The sequence below is a fragment of the Platichthys flesus genome, chromosome 8, assembly GCF_949316205.1.
Source record: "Platichthys flesus chromosome 8, fPlaFle2.1, whole genome shotgun sequence".
Taxonomy (NCBI): Eukaryota; Metazoa; Chordata; class Actinopteri; order Pleuronectiformes; family Pleuronectidae; genus Platichthys; species Platichthys flesus.
This window is the reverse complement of record NC_084952.1, coordinates 3,089,751-3,107,597: the sequence shown is the minus strand read 5'-3', so window position 1 is coordinate 3,107,597 and position 17,847 is coordinate 3,089,751. Positions and strand designations below refer to the sequence as shown.

Below are 17,847 nucleotides of genomic sequence, written 5' to 3'. Positions count from 1 at the left end.
TGGATTTTGTCATGGGAGTTCGGGGACGCTGTAATGACCAGGCAGTTGTCGGTTTCCATTATTTGAGCCACGATGTATAATTAAATGTGCAGAGACCTGCAACAGGTGATTAATCAAAGTGAAACGCCAACATGAGAAGTTTAAACCGATGAAAGACACGACACTGTAGAATACATTTTAAATTAAATTTTAAATTGAAAAGAAATGGCTGTCTTGAAATAACAAACACAAACTGAAATGCTAAGCATTTTGTTAATTCTAAGCTTCAATGATTGAAATATGTCATCGAGCAAATGCGCTGCAATATTCAAAAAGAAAGAAACAGTGGTACGGCCTTTTAAAACTGTGCAGTAAGTAATAGGTGAATCTTGGCCTCTTTCTCTCTCTCTCTCTCTCTCTCTCTCTCTCTCTCTCTCTTTTTTTTTTTTATTCCACCGTTACACGAAGAGGACGACAAGGGCTGTCAGAGAAACACAAAGCACTCAGGGTTGCGTGCTAGGAGCCGCCTGAATGGCACCGGGCCTAACGAGAGCCCAGCAGGGACCCCGAGGTGGGCCTGGCACCTGCAGTCTGTCTCTGGGGGGACGGGGGGTGGCGTGGGTGAGGGAAGGGGATGGGAGGTGTGTGTGTGTGTGTGTGTGTGTCTGCTGTCAACAGACTGTGCTTATCAGTTTTTTTTTCATGCATGTATCCAGGTCGGGATCCACACAGAGGATATTTACTCTGCACACTCTGGGGGGGTGGGGGGTCTCACAGACAGGAGGGTGTTTGTGGGTGATACTGGCACTGAAAGCTGGGAGTGATGGGGGGGAAAAAAGAAAAGAGGAGAAACGTTGGTCACTGATTGTTTCTGCTTTTTGGTCCGTGGCACCCGCTCCGCCCGGGGAGCTATGGCGGGTGCCCACGGGCTCTGGGGTGGATTATGGAAACCAGACCTGGCGAGTTTACACCGAACGCCATGCCCCGTGGAATTAAACTGCGAACTGCGGACAGCTCACAGGAAACGCCTCTTTGTAAAGCAAACATACACGTACTTTATGGCAGCCGCTTTAGTGCTTTTTTTATTTTGGGCTCAAATGATTCGACATTTCAACATGGCCTCGGCCTAATTTCCTCTGCTTTTCTTCACCTTGGTGAGCGACACACACACACACACACAGACACACACACGCACACACAAAGAGACATACACATACATACATACACACTCTGCCCACGAGTTATTTTTTTTCCATTTCTTATTTTTGTGGAGGTGTGGGAGCCAGTCAGGATTGTTTTGACAGATTCAGGGACTTTATTGCGAAGCCCAGAGCAGCTGTAGGCGTGGGACCCCCCCTCAACTCAGCCTCCAACCCAAAAGCAGGGCAACACAGCTGCTGGTACATCTACTCCCCCCCCCGACTCAGCCCTTCACCTGGTCTCCATATGATGCTGACCCTCACACACACACACGCACACACACACACACACACACACACACAAAAGCCATAAAAGGTAAAAGAGGTGTGGCGTGTAATTCCGTAATGATGCTACGCAACACCACACACACACACGCCTCTGTGACGCTTGCTGGGGCCACTCATTATAAAAAAAACAATGTGTAAATTCACGTCACTGAAGAACAAAATGTCAAAGTCTGCTTTGGTACAGGACGTCATTGTGTGTTGAATATTCTAACAACTTGTCAAGGAATGTTAAATAAAGAATATAAAAAAAAATAGAGTAGAATTGCCACACCCTAACTATTTCAAAAGATATAAACATTTAACCCTAACCCTAACTTAACAAAACAGTTTTCATACTTTTTGGAGCAATGAGAGATTAACGCAGATATTTTTGTTGTATCAACTTTCAGTTCTACGTGTGTTTGTGTTTCTTGTGATCATTGTGTTGCCAGATCTCCGCTTTTACTTTGGTAGGGACAATTAAATCATCACCTAAATAAAAAAACAGAAAGCTTATACCTCCATAGAGGCCCAAAGGTGCCATTATGAACTTTTAAATTCACTAGATCCAGATTTCTATTTGGATCTGCACACACTCCCAAATCCGCCCCTAAATCTGAATCCGCACCAAAATATAATGGGTTCCTCCCTGACCCTCTACTCATCCTTCCACCAAGTCTCATAGTCATCTGTCCTGTAGTTTGAACGTAATCCTGCAAACTCACAGACACACAGGCAAACAAACACAGATGAAAACCTTACCTCCTCCAAGGAGGTAATTATCTTTTTATGGGCATTCCTGGAGAATTTACTGCTTTACATACATGTTGGCCAAAAAACGCCTTCAAGGTAAAAGTGTTTTAAAGTAAACATGAAAGTCTAAATGTATAGAAGAGCTTGAAATCTGTAATAATAAAATAATAACTGGAGCATTGTGCTTTATGTGCACGCTGGTTTCTTTTATTCCCCCGAATGCCGAGCTAAAGAAGTCATTGTCTGCAGCACGGTATCACCTGTTCACTTGGGTTGTGCTTCACTTTGAAACTACACATCCTGACTTCCCCTGGCTGTGCCGTGCATGTGGGACAGTAGGGGGTTAACAGCGCCAGAGTTCTTTAGTTCTTGGACACGGTGGCCTCGCCTGCCGGATGCAAGTTTGACTCAAGGGCAAAATCCAGAGTGAAAGCCTCACATGTTTTTGACTGGTTGCCAACTCCTCTCTCTCTCTCTCTCTCTCTCTCTCTCTCTCTCTCTCTTCCCCCCCTTCCTCTTGCTCTCCACTCTCCGTTCCTCCTCTGATCCTCTCCCACATCAGAATCAGGCCTGACATGAAGCAGGTCCAGTGTCCCTCTGAACACAGCGGGGCCTTGTTCAGAATTATGTCATCCTTTCAGGGAGACGTGTTGCGTAACAACCCCCTCAGTGGACGATGTGAATCTGATTTGGTTACACGTCGGGTGCACGTAAGATTTGGAGGAGCTGGAAAACTAGAATATGGTAGTTTGTACACGACATAAAACAGATGGATGAAGTTAAAGTTGTTCTCACACAGTGTCAGAGCGGATTCTGCAACGGGGCCGTTATCTCTGAGCGTTCGGTGCCAAATCCAGTTGATCTCTAACGAGAGCGATTGCATCACCACCGTGCAACCATGCTGTTGTTTTTCCAGAGAAAAGAAATCCCTGCTCTTACTCTTACAAATGTTGTTTCTCATTCATATTATTTTCTGAATCAGTTTCCATCTGCAGACTAGATAATCTGCTTCCTGTTGTAGGCATCACATGATATGTGAGTTTCACGTGTGGAACGTATGGATGAAGCCTCCAAAACGCTTCTCACCAGATGTAAAGCCAATGGCCCTCATGCACTGATATAACGTATCTATCAGTAAACATCATATAAGATCAAACACTGCAATGAGACTGCAACAGCATATTTCCCAGAGGTAGCACAGATGCCGCACAGTCTTGCCATGAATGCCTGTTGCACAATCGCTGAAAGATTCATACACTTGGCTCCCAAACCACAGAGGAAACAAACCTGAGTCTGGATCCAACTATGTCGAGTGAGTCTTGAAAACAACAAGACGTTTGTCTTTGAAACCGAGCTTCTCCTTGAGGAGGATGAGATTTCCAATCGGGCCGCAACCTTGTCCCCCACTCGCCACTACTTATTCTTATTTACCAGAAAACTCTACTTCCAGTGTAACCGTGATACCGGGAAGATTCCCTTTACCTGACAATAGCCAACATTCACTAGCATTTATTCAGAACCCTGTATCAGTTTTCCCTGATCCGAACCCCACAGTCGGACCCTGCTGAGCTCCCTTTGAGCTTTTGATTCCCATCGCACTCGGGCATTTTTTGTTTGCCGTGTGTTCTGCATAAATCCAGGGTGGCCCATCTCCGAGCTGCTATGACTCACCGAGGCCTCTGAGGATTGCAGACTGACAGGTTAGGAAACCACATACAGCAGATGCCTTCAGGCAGGGAACAAAGTCAACTCACGTCTCCCCGGGCAAGCCGCTCATTTACCCAGACAGCCTGCCATCGTCTTGCACGTTGGAAAAAAGGAACCAACTTTAAAAAAAAAAAAAACGTTCATTGAAGAGAACTTGAGATTCCACCAGATGTGCAGGGGGAAGAACTTGGTCATCATGTTCAGTATCATGCACTCAGTGTTTCCTTTTGTTGGATCTGAGGCAAGCCTGAGCAACAAAGCAGATCTGATCTTGAATCAGCCGCACCGTGTCTGAGCTGGTATCTAAGAATAAAGACACACGTGAATTTGCGGGGGCGTCCGTTTGTAAACACTTTGTAGACGTCGCTCTGAGCAGGTCAGATTGAAGCCGGCCAAGAATGTGCTCAGCGGCAGCAAGCGCTCCGAGGAGAAGATTCCCAGCATTCCTCACTGGTTAGGGAGAGGTACCGGCCTTCACAGATAGGAAGTCGTCTGTCATTAGGGGGTAATCACTTCTTAAGGAGGATTGCAATGCCTGGAATGATTACTGTTGTTATCGGCAGTGAAACTTGGCTGCAGAGAAAGCGGATGAGGGTTGTTATTTTTTTGCCCCTCTTCATATTTGATGACTTGTGTTGAGTTGTTTTTCAGAACTTCTTCACTTCAGCTTGGTTTTGCTTCGCAGCGCAGTCGTCAGTGTGCATTCAACCAGCTTCAGTCGTGTATAAATGCGTCAGTGTTGACTTAAAGCTAGTTGGTATTTCTCACCTAGGGGCATTTCTAATTACTAATGGCTCGTGTGTAATGATGCCTATCATGTCAGTGGTGCACCAAGGTGGATGCGATCCATCATGAAAACTCATGTTAGAACAACAGGGAATTGATCCGACTGCGTTCCGTCGGTGGCGGTTTGCCGTCTCCCACGCCACTTATCTGTGTTTGTTTCCAGGGTTTTGCTCCTGCAGTCGTTTCAAGTGGTCGTCTGGGTCCCTCAGCAGCTTCACCTCCTCTCCTCTGGTGTCTCCTTCCCTCCGCCCTGTCCTCCTGCCTTCTGCCGGTTCCTGCCAGACTTCAGGTGGAATGGTGTCGTAACAAAAGAGCCCATCAACGCTTGCCCAACATGCCAAGCCAAGTATTGGACTTTCAGGGTCCACCCCCCCTATACCTCCTCCTCTTCATCTCCTTACCCTTTCCTCCTCCTCCTCCTCCCCTGACTCCTACCCCTCCTGCCCCCACCCCTGGATCCTTGAGAACAGGAAGTGTATCTTGTTAAGTGATGGATGGGCCCCCTGCTCTTGCTGAGAGGAAAGAGAAAAAAAGCCTTTCTTTCCCTCCAGGGCAGTCAGATGAGTTTAGCAATCTGAAAGCTGAGGGTCGGCTCTGCTTTTCGGGAGCGCCTTGGAACCCTCGGAGCCGGAGCGCCTGGACGCCAGGGCCACTTGTCCAGAATGTGTGCCGGGAGAATTAACGGCTGATAAAGTCGCAGGCGGCATCTTCACTCTAGAGAAATGGATCTGAAAATGAAAGAGACCAAGCCAAAGAGTGTTTACAGGAGTTGCTCATTTGTGTGTGCGCATGCACGCTCATGAATGTGTATCAGTGTGCATGGGTCTGCATGTGTGAGTTGTTTAGCTGGGGGTCAGCAGGTTTGTGTTGGCATGCAGCCGCCGAATACTTCCAGGGAGAGCAACTCAGGAAGTATCCCTGGCACGTACTCTGTACGGTGCAATACACACTGCCGCGACTGGCTCGACCTTCTGCGACAAACATCCACAGACTGTCCCCCCCCTCCCTCACACACCAACCTGCAGTACCCTCGAAACCTGTGGGAAGAATCGAGACAACAGACTCTCACGTGTGTTGTTTTGTAGTCGTTTTGCCAGATGCAACTTATCAAGTTTCCCCGAGTCTCGAGCCCTGATGCCTTTAATTTGATGCTGCAGCCCTTAAACCTCTGATCCATCCGTGTCCCGGCAGGTCTCCACAACAAACCACCCTTTTCTCGCTTTGACTCGCGGTGACGTTGTTCCTCTCCGTCCGTTTTATGCGGCTATTTTGTCACCCACAGCCAGACCCTCTCCTCCATCGAGTGGAAGAATCCAGAGGGCCTGAAAAACAAGGACGTTTCCTCTCATGATCCATTGCTCCTTTGTCAGCCATGGCTCTGTTGTGGTTACCTGAGGGTAGCTACTAATGTTTGTCTCCAGTTTCCATCCTCTCATATTCCACACACATACACAGGAACACAGAAAGCAACAGATAAAAGGCAGGAGAATTGTCCAGAGGGGAGAGAAAAGAAAAAAACATAAAACTGAAAAACTCTTAAAAATGGCATCTGGCAAACTTTGCAAGCAGATGGACTTTATCGTAACACGGCAAAGAACCTTTTGATGGAACCTTTAATTAAAGGATGCGACTATTGTCCCGTTGTTTTGTTCTGTTATTCTCATCAAGCAAACACAAACCGCTTTCAGACAGATTTTGTGTCACCAACACACCCGCTCGCTCGTTGATAATTTACGGCACATATTCCACAGTTTTTTAGACATTTTACTTGAAACCTGGTTTTGAAAAGGCCAGGAAAATGTGCTGAGTAATAGTGTCGGAAATCTATGTTCTCACATCCTGTTCGAAGGCAGCATCGATCACATACTGTAAATGTCTCCGAGCATGATACAAAAGACACACGGAGACTGTCGGGCTAGAGGGATATGTTGCTCCTGTTGTGCAGGAATCGCAGTGTGAGGACTCTGTGATAGTTCAAAGGCTGCTGGTCCGCTCCCTCCAACCTTCACTGATCACTCCTGACGTGACCTCCTGCATGGCTTGCGTCTGCGTGTGTCTCCTGCCTTGTCTCCGCTGGCCGGGGTTTAGCCCCGCTGTGGCCTGTCTGGCCCAGAGCCAGGGACTCCACTATCTTTACAACCCGGCCTCGCTAGATTCTGGAAGAGCAACAACCAAGGAAAGCTTCAGTTCCAGTTGATTTTTGTCTTTTTCCGTTGATGCTTGACTGTAATTTAAAAGGCTGATTCACGCGCAAATGAAAATGCATTTTGTTCTTTTACAAATCCTGTTGGTCAAAGGGAATCGGCAATCCAATCCAAACAATACTGCGCCGTACCTCAGGTTGTCACGCTTGTGGAAAGGAGACGGCGCATACTTGTCTGTCCGTCTGCTTGTCTGTGTTTGAGAGGCGCCTGCCACTTAATGACGTCTGACAAGCGAGACAGCAACGGCTTCGGGTACTCGAGGACTGTTGTGGGGTCACGGAGATGTGATCTTTAGGAAGTGGAGGGTTGATCAGATACCGTCAACACTGTCTCCACGCCGGCTGCAAGAAGGGGAAAACAAAAATTTCAGAGTTTGCCTTTTAGGCGTTTGCCTCATGGTCCCTTGTTAAAACGGACACGGTCACTACCGGAGTGGAGTGAGATTCAGTTTCCAGATCTTTTATTATAACAAGCAAGCAGGGAGGAGGTCAAAGGTCAGAGTCCTGGTGTCCTGACGGTATCTCTGTGACACAATGTGCAAAGAATGTGCCCGGAAGGTTTGAAAGAAAGAACTATACTTGAAGGAAGCCAGAGAACATTTCACCGAGGATCAGTATTGATGCATAAACCTTAACTTGTCGGACTTGTGTGTGACACTTTATGAAATATGACAGTAAATCAGACCCTGACCGTCTTCTCTCCATCCCACAGGCTCTGATGCGTCCAGGTCGCCTTGACCGAATCGTCTACGTGCCTCTTCCAGATGCTCCAACCCGACAGGAGATATTCTCTCTCCAGTTCCGCTACATGCCCGTGGCCCAAGACGTGTCTGTAGATGACCTGGTCACACGGACAAACAAATATTCAGGAGCGGAGGTGAGCTACGTTGCTTTCAAATGATTTATTACTCTGAACCAGCCACGACCATTGAGCCTGCGAGATGAATACTTTAGATTTATAATATTAAAGGAATGACTTCTGTATTTAACTAGTCTCACTCACTGGAATCAGATGAAAATGTCTCTGCCTGAGTTTTAAAAAAGTCTCCTCAGCTTAAATTAGATCTTTCTTAACACTTGTGCTGCAGTTTTCCCCCAAGACCAACTTGATTCAAAACCAGAATTAGTTTTTTATCTTCTTACTCAGCAACAGTTTTAATATTTGTTCCGGTTGTGGAAACGAGCCACAGTAGCCTCACACAGATCTTTTCTAGGAGGCTGAAAAGTGTCAGGAGCAATTGCCTCGGACATTTCTCACTTCGAACAGATTTCTGGGAAATGTCAGAACTTTTGAAAACAGCTTGTGTTTCTTGTCAGGAGAGGTGCCGTGCAAATAGTGCGTGCAACGAGGATTCAGACCAGCAACCCTGCTTTCATAGGATTAAATCCGTACCTTGTGACTTCAGCTGGACCCCCCCCCCCTAAAAGAAGCTGTGACTGTCGTCTGAGAGATGTGGCCGTGCTTTTCCATGTCTGTGGTGTCTGTGCTCTGTCACAGAGCGCCCTCGTGATCTCACTGCAGACAAACACATCTTTATGTGACACATTTGTCTCTTGTCCTGAGCAGAGGAACCGCTACTGTCTTCCAGGACATGGACAAATAAGACATGATAAGAGATGGAGAACAGTTTTGAAAGAGAACGTTTCCAGTAGCTGCTGCGTTCTGGTGGCAGAGTTTGATGGTTTGGGGAGTTTTTATGTTCTGGGTCTGGTTCTCTCTATCTCTGTCTTGTTCTTTGTCAGAGAAATTGTGTTTGTCTCTGACCTTCAACGTGACTCATAGTGCATACACTATTCGACAGGAAGAAAAAACATTCCCATAAGATGAACAGTATGTCTTTCCCCCTCGAATATAAATCCCAGTTGTATATTTAAACTTGAAGAGTTACAGACGCGATAGAAATGTCGTGTTTGTCTTTTGACAGCCTCCGAGAAAAATGAGGCTTTTTAAACGAGTCGGACGTGAACGCGCCGCGGCAGGTTATGAAAACACAGATTTCATTGTTGTCCCAGTCTTTCTTTTTGTGTGACATGTTTGTCAGTACTGCTAAGTACACATGGATCTGTGATGTGTTCTTAGTCTGTGTTTCTTTCATTCATTTCTGTAAGACAGCAGGAACCTGAATACCTTCTTTTCAAATATTTGCAGTTGCTATAGTAAGTAGCCTCGTACCCAGAAGGTTCTGGGTTTGAATCTGATGGCCGGCCAGGACCTTTCTGTGAGGAGTTTGCATGTTCTCCCCAAGGCCTGAATCGGTTTTCTGCGGTTACTCCAGCTTTCATTCCTGTGATACATTGGTGATTTGTCTTGGCCATGCTTCTTTGGCCTCCGTCCCCCACGACCCTCAAGGGATAAGTGGTATAGATAATGAATATAATTTAATTCAAACATGAAACAACAGAAAAGGTTGGAACAATACCTGAACTTTTTACTTCCAGATTTTTTTGTTTTTTGGTGCGGTAGAGAGTATAAAGTAATCTTGATGACTGCCCTGCCTCGTCTGTCAACTGGGTAATTCAAATGGAGCCGAGGGTAATGCACTGGTCTGTGCAGTCAATAACTCTCCAGCCCCATATCACCTAAACAATAAAGTTTGTGATCTGCATTATTTTCGTCTAATATCTGATATGTATTCCAAGATTTAAACTGCAATCCTAGTTCACCTTTTTAGATTTTGGGTTTTAAGCTTCATCCTATAGAGGTTCAAATAGTTTTGGTCCAATTGTGTTAAGGCCATTATCTGGATTCTTTACCAGATGCATCAACTTTATATATGACACAAAACAGGAAATCAAAGGAAGTGAATTCTAGATTTACTGTTTTGTGTCATATATAAAGTTGATGCAGGTGGATCCAGGTAATTGATCAGAGCCCATACAGTCCTGAAGGAGATGTGTTTTATTTCATTGCATCACAGAGCATATCTTACTTTAATGTAGATTATTCCTCATTTAAAGGAACAAACACACCCGCCTTTCCTCCAGCGAGTTCCGCTCATCGGTGCTTTGATCAAGTCTGATCAGGACCTGAGAGGAGTTGATGTGTTTCTATCTTTTTTATCTTCTTGAAGGCAGTTTGAGGTTATTGCTGCCGCTCGCATCCTCAAAGTGCAAGTGCTCCTTGAGTCCCGACAAGGCAGCCCCCCCCCAGCCCCCACCCAAAGAGCAGCCTAAAGCAGGCGTCCACCTGGAGGAGGTATGCAGAGGGAAACCAATCCCCCGCTATCATGTGTTGGGTTTGACATTGGGGTTTGTGGTATAGAGTCTCATCTGTGGAATGGAAGTTTTGCAGTCACTTGCCATTGACTTTTTGAAACCCCACAAGACATGCCACAGTCATGCTGATAGAGTTTATAGATATGGGATGGGGGGGGGGGGGGGGGGATCGCCTGTGTCTGTATTATACTTTACATACCAACGCTATAGATCAAATTAGATTGGGTGAAACTTAAAACTCCTCTGATCCCTGAGGGGAAGTTAGAGAGAAAGAAAATGTAGAAACCAGCTCTGCACAGATAATGATGTGTTTACAAGTCGAGGGACAAAGGCAACAAATCAACATGTAAATAAACAAGTGAATGTCCAAACACGGCGTGAGACTGGTGATCGGTCACATCCTGGTTCTCACTCAGAGGCTTTGAGTTCTGACGTAAAGGGGCCAGGTTTATTTAAAGTTTATTTTTATAAACCCAATTTTTTATGAAAAACACCCTAAAAAACTGGTTTTTATCTTTAAAAGTTTTTGTGTTTCCTGTTGCAGGAAAAGTCCGATCACCACAATTTACAGTAAACAAGTTCCTCGAGACCTCAGGTCCGAATATATCTTTAAAGCTAATTTTTTATCAATTTGTGAAAATGCGTTTTTTTGCACAAAACAATAGCGTCCACCGCAGGAGGGTGCACCTGAACTGGGAAACATGGGAGCTGGGACAATGTGCTCCCTGTTCACACCTGTACGCACGAGCCCAGTCTACGTGAGTGGTCATGTGATATGTGTTTTCGGGATTCATGAGTATGGACGGAGATTAGTTCTGTTGTGTTTGTTTTTTTAAAAACGCCATTTTACCTGTGAGGAAACACTCCGGCTCTGTGTCTGTCGCTCAGGTGACGAACAGTCAGAGCTGCAGCTCGAGCCGAATCTCAAACCACTTCCCTGCCCAGATTTATTCTGTTGGTGCAGGGATCAAACCTGTCACCTTGTCTCACCTCCACATTTCATCAGGTTGCAGAGGGGGGGTTAATACCCGGGTGTTTACGGATGGAGCAAACTGTACATGGCTGCGGAGGCGACGCACAAGCGGCTGCATTGAGCACGTTTCAGGCCTCGGTCTTGGCAGAGTGACGACCTGAAGCTTTGACTTTAATTACATTCCTGGGATTTCAGGCTTGTTTTGGAGGAGAGGGAGGCAGAGGAGGAGGTGGAGGAGGTGCAGGAGGAGGAGGAGGAGGTGGGGGTTCGCAGGACGTGGTTGTCAGCTCAGAGCTTGAAGCTTGTTAAAATCACCTGTCTTCCTCCCTGCCCGGAGTGACACCTGGTTTCCCAACCCTCACCTCCCCACTGAACCCTTCACTGACACCACACACCTCTAACTCACGCTCAGCCCAGGAAACCGCTGGCGGCTCCTCACCTCTGCCATCACTCCTCCAAACAGAAGCAACATTTGATACTGTAATCGCAGTGTTGTCACGAAGGAGAAGGAGGAGGAGGAGGAGAAGGAGAAGCAGGAGGGCTTAACTCACACCTGAAGGAAGGTGTGATGCTTCTCCACTTCTCTCCCTGCTTTTCTTTCTTTTCTTCTGTTTATGATCAAGCCCCGACAGGAACAGACCTGGAGGATTTATCGCACCCTGTCACAGGCGCAGAGTCAGTTCCAGGCCACGTTTGTGATCTCGCTGGAAAGCTGAAACCTTCTAGGGTGTCGATACAACACTGTTTTTTTTTTTATTTGAGATATTCAGAGATTTACTTCCAGCCTGAAGGCTCTTAAAAAACATAAACACAATCAGATTCTAAAGTTGTATTTGAAGACAAAGCTCATATTTCATCCCTGATTCTGAAGCTGCTCTCTTTGGGTTAATCCTTATTTAAATATGGGTTTACTGCTAATTTCACATTGTCTTTTTAACCAACTGTTTCTATGAATTCCTTCTTTTTATCATTATCTGTTTAGAGATCATCCTAATTATCATCCCATTTCTAACCTTTTTACAAAATGCGATGGCTCCAAATCGACTCAACTCAGTCACCATTTAGATTTTCCCTTATTTGTTAGTTTAGCTTAGTACTTATTTGGTTAAATGGGGCAGATTCAAACTGTAAAGCTGGATAGCAAAGTGTGTAGTAAGTCATTTAGATGCTTGATCAATATGTTCTTCTTCCAAAGGGATGTTTATCATAAAGATCCATGAATAATTCCCTGGGAGATCGATGGAACTGCATCCACCTCTTGGTCCAGATCCAGATATTAATGCATCTTTTCCCGGAATTCTGTTGAGCAGTTGTTACTTAATACTGCTGACAATAAATCATAAAATAAATGAGTACAGAGCCTCATTACCGAGTCCACCTCTTAAATGAAAATAAATGTTTATTCTCTTATAAACTCATAAACACAGTTGAAGTGTGTTTGCTTACTCGGCAAAAAAATCATGGACTGCGCCCGACACGTTTCTTCTGTTCAGAGAAACACGGTCTTTAAAGACAGATATAATAATCACAACTCAACTCCTCCTCAGCCATGGACGCTGCGGACCTCCCCCCCCCCGTGGCCTGTGATTGGCAGGTGACCTCCAGGAAGTGCGCTGCCATAACACCGCAGCAAAGAGCACTTAGCAGATCCTGACAATTTGTTGACAAAAAGTCGGGATCTCCCTGCGTGAGCGCGGAGCGGCCCGAACTGGAGGTTCTCCGTTCAGATGCAGAACACACTGAGGCGACGACAACTGACAGGCAGTGCCAACCCGGCTGCTGCCTGCCCTCCCTCCGGGGTTCACAACATCTAGAGAGGGAAAGAGAGGGTGGGTGTTATCAGAATATCTTTGTGTTCTGCCTCTAACTGACCCCGAGCCTCCGTAGCGGTGGGTCTTCTCCCTCCGACAGGGGGAGAGCGCTCTGGCCCAGGTGTCTGTGACGCCCGGCTGACGGCCATTCAAACCCACTGGGGCAATCGTTTTCTTAGCTCTGTTTTCTTTCTCTCTTTTCTTTAAAACCACTGGCAGCAGCAAGTCTGTCCTGATGCAGAACGCTGGAATCAGGCAGATCAACAGCGTGTCCTGACATCAACGTGCCGCCTGTGAGGCTCAGTGTTCACCTTCTGCTCGATCATCACGTTGAGCTCATGGAGCAGCGGTGCAAAGAGTAGAAGTGCAAATTTTAAAATAGGAGGAATTCTGGTGTTTTTCAACCTGGGCCCTACTTTTATCAACGTGGTGTGGAAGTATAAATTAATGGTAGTTTCAAAAACTTTTGGAATAGACCCAGCAGCCATCAGTCTGGCAGAATTACACAGGTCTCATGCTTGTTGTCTCTCTTCTCCTTTGTCGCTCTTCGTCCCTGAACTCAAACAAGTTGGGATGACCATCAAATTCAAAAGCTTCAAGATTGTCACCATCATAAAAAGATTAAGCTGTAATAATTTCCCTCTGTTAAAAACTCTAACCTCCCCAAGTCTCTCTCTCTCTCTCTCTCTCTCTCTCTCTCTCTCTCTCTCTCTCTCTCACACTTGCTCTTCCACCTCCATCCTCCTGCAGCAACTCTAGTGTCATAAGACTTTAGAATGATTCTCCTCATTAAACGAGACATGTGTGTGATGTTACCTTATTCTTTGCAAAGACCCAGAATAAAAAAGTTGTTTGACGCGTCTACATTTATAACACAAAGGGGCTGGTTGGCAAATACCAGATTTCTCCTTTAAGCAGAAAAGGTGGATTCACAGAAGCTTGTTTTCATGAAGTAAAAGACCTAAATAGAGATTGGGCCTATGTGACAACACACACACACACACAAACACACAACCCACCACCACCAGCATGACGCACTCTCACACTCTCACAAACCACCCTCACAGGAAGACAAATGGTTTCCTCTTAACACCTGTTGTGGTTGTGGCTGTTCCTCCTCTGGCTACGTGTGTTGTCGGTCTGATTTATGACCCGGTATTTGTTGTTGCAAAGATTTTATCACCAAGGACACAGGAGCGGAAAAATGCATCAACAAAACGTGTTGCTGTTCGAATAGAAGTGACAGTACACCATGTACGACGCTGATATATATATCTGTATATTTTTATATATATATTTTTATTTATATACACCATAACTCTGGAACTTCAGGAGGAGAAAAGATCTGTAATCATCATCGAATAAACATGTCAGCTACAGTGGAATGCGTGTCTGACGAGGTCCGAAGTTGGCAGCGACTTTCCAAAACGTGGTTTAACCTCCAGCCTTGTGTGTGTGTGTGTGTGTGTGTGTGTCAGTGTGTGTGTGTTTCTTGTTTTCTGTCCGGCTGACCACAGGAGCGGTCACGCTGCCACTCAGAGAAACAGTCGACTTGGAAAACACAGTCAACAGCTCCACAAAGGCTGCGAGGAAAAAGCCTTTCACACGTCTGCAGCTCGGAGCGACGGTGAAACACCTCCACTCACTTCCCCCCCCCGCCCTCCTGCCCCCTTGCCCCCCGCCTCATTGTGAACATGTTGTTTCTGAGTCGAGAACCGCCGGGTTAAATAAAGGTTAAAAAAGAACAAATTTCCAAAAGGCCGGCGATCACAGAGAGCGAAACGTCTCTGAAGGAAGAGGTAGAACAGAGGACGAGAGAGAAAGGAGGAGTGAAGAGAGAGAGAGAGAGGAGAGAAAGTTCCAAGTGGGACGACCTGAATGTAGGGTTAGACAAAACGACAAAACGAGAAAGGGACGGAGGAATCGAGCTTCACCTTTTAAAGACTTAATGCAAATGGTAAGAGTTGGGCTCTCGAATATTTAATGAAATTGCTTTTTAAGCCAAACTACTTTTAAATAACAAAAAAATGGTAGTTGACAGAATTGAAAAGTTAGTTTTAGAGGTATATATTTATTGATGGCTAATATTTGTGATGTCTACACATGAATTATTTGTTGACCTACGTTTTCACAAGTGAATCTTGAATAGTCAATTACTTGTGCTATTAGCTTGTAATTATCACTTGTGGCCACAGGGGGCACAGTTCAGAAAAGGTAACTTTAGAGCTGTTTTTTGTTCATGAGCTCCAATCCCGAGAAAAGGTGTATTTACAGTTTCCAGATGCAACAGGCCTGGGGGGGGGGGGGTCACCTGGGGTCCGCTGTGGTCCTCCTGATGTAAATGTCGTCACCCCCCCACCCATGTCTGCTCGGGTACTGATACACCCCTGTGCAGACACCCGTGGAAAAGTGAAATCCTTCAGTGTCTCGCTTCTGATGATTCGGCCTACGAACGGCAAAATCCATCAGTTGAAGGTTCAGTTTTCCACAACTTACAGAAAATGTAAAGTTTCTCTCTCGTTGCATGATTTCTTCTTCCACCGCAAAACAAAGAAAGTCAGAAGAACAGATTTGTTTCTGTTTCTGGAGCTTTTTTGAAAACTGTCGGTGAAAATCAAAATTTTTTACCTTCTTGTGCCTCGACGTCTGGAAACAGAGCAGATTCAGATGAAGCTGAAAATCAAAAAAACGCTTGTGTGTGTCGTATGTGTGTGTTGTTTGTACTCGCTTCAGTAAAACATGCGAACATTCACTGCTGGTATGCAGCTGCTGTGTATGTTATGAAAGATGGGGGCCAACAGGAAAGGGAACATTTCAGTGGAGCACATCACACAGGTGGAGTTTCACCTACCTTGACATTAACAAATGCACACACACACAGACACACACTTACACACACACAGACACACACATGCATACTGAGTCTCCAGGTCACTTCAGTGTGGGTGTGTTTGGTAAATATGCCATCCCTGCCTTCCCAGGTCCAGGGAGAATGTGCAGCTTTCATTCGTCTGATTAAGGGGCGAGGACAAATACGCCCTTAAAGGCAAGGCCCAGCTATACTCCCATACACACACATGCACACACACACACACACACACACAGACATGCACAAACACACACAGACAACCTTAACACTGTGCAGCCTGTGCACAGGTGCTGTCCCACACGGATCTTTCCAAAACACGAGGTGTGTAAGCGCCTGAGATAACAATGAATCGCCTGAGGTGGAAGTTGTTCAGCAGCTTCCACCTCAGGTTTCCTCTCCTCGTCCTTCTGCTCACAGAACATCAGTGAGTCACATCGGAGCATCTTCCACTTTCGTGACAAACACTTTAGTTTGTTGTCGGAAAACATGTCTCACAGCTTTTTACTGTCACAACACACACGACAACACCAAACAGTTACTGTAAAAACTTTCTTAAAGGCAGATATCAAGAGTTTCACATAGAATTATTAATTATGAATCTATAGTGTTAGCAGGAGACAAATGTGCACAACAGATTGTGATTGACGGGTACACAGACTAAAGAGTGAAAGATGAGAGCGAGAGCAAAACATAAAGTTTGACGTCTCTTGTGTAAATTTAAAAGAAATATGATTTTGTGCATAAATTTTTTCAAGTTTTTCTTGAAGTTTTAAACCAAAAACGTTGTCTTTGTATCTAAAGTAGTTTTTCATTATTTTCTGCGATCAATTACAGATACTGATTAATTGATTAATCAGGAAAACAATCAGAAGATTTCAAGATTTCAAGATTTGTTATTGTCAAATGCACAACAATAACACTAAGCAGTCGCTGGCAGTGCAATGCTTGAGTGTCAGGCTCTCTTCTAGCAATGCTCAAGTAATTACAACCTATAAAATAAAAAATGAAAAAAATATATATAAAAATTCATCGATAATGAAAATATGTTTCTGTTGCAGCCCTTTTATCTCCGCTGCATATATGAAAGACTACGTTTTCCTCTGACATCTCTGACATTAATCTTTATCACCTCTCCAACATGAAAACCGTTAATAACTCACAGCTGCAGGGGTGAGGGGGATGGGGGGGGGGGGGGGGGGGGGGGGGCATTTGAAGTTATATCTTAACTCTGAGTTGTCACTAACGTGTGCGGTGCAACAAGTTACAGCAGAATTCCCACACTGTGTTCACGCTGAGCTGTGTTTGAACACACACACACAGACAGACAAACACACACACACACACATACACACAGCAGCCAGTGCAGGAGACGATGACACACGGTCGGAGTGTGAGGTTTATTTAATTTAGGCCGAGAAGTGGAATATTATTGGATAATAAAGATGTAGGAAATTTCTGCTGTAGCGCACAGTCGTGTGTCTGTGTGTATGTCTGTGTGTGTGTGTGTGTGTGTGTGTGTGTGTCTGTGAGTGGTGTGTGTAATTTCTTCCTCTGCTCTTTATGTCTCAGCTGCACCATATGGGGAGGAAAGCGATCACACTTTCATCATCACAGTTTTCTATGGAATCTTTAAATTCCTCCGCTCAGAGCACAAGCATGTGAACGTTCATCCACGTCACACACACACACACACACACACACCACTCTATTTCTGATCATGTGCCATGTTTCCGTTCTCCCCCCTTTTCTCCCCACGTGACTCTCCTCCCTCCACGCTTAACCTCCCCCCCCGGTCCCTCTCTCTCGCCTTGTAATCTTAAATAGGTTTCACATGGAGCTGTGGTCGGGCCTTGTTTCTCTTGGCGGAGGCTTGTCACTGCAGACACTTCCTCTTTGCCTTTTCGGAGGATAAAACATTTTATTTCTGGTGGTCGTTTGATTTATATATTATTTAATTTCCTCTCTGAAAATTGGATGCAAATAATTTTGTTTTCCAGCGAAGGGGGCGAGGGTGCTGGTACCTTGGTGTGCTTGGGGAGGAGGGGGGAGGGGGGGCATTTTGGGGAAAAGAGCTAATTTGTTTC

The 17,847-nt window shown here is 45.5% G+C and overlaps 1 protein-coding gene across 1 annotated transcript in view; it reads left to right on the top strand.

The window, feature by feature from the left end:
* The window catches only part of afg2a (AFG2 AAA ATPase homolog A), a 95,301-nt gene that overhangs the window by 69,519 nt on the left and 7,935 nt on the right, over positions 1–17,847 (top strand). The window contains exon 16 of the mRNA XM_062393553.1: positions 7,607–7,771. Within this exon, the coding sequence (XP_062249537.1) occupies positions 7,607–7,771 (165 nt within the window). The remainder of the gene's footprint in view (positions 1–7,606; positions 7,772–17,847) is intronic.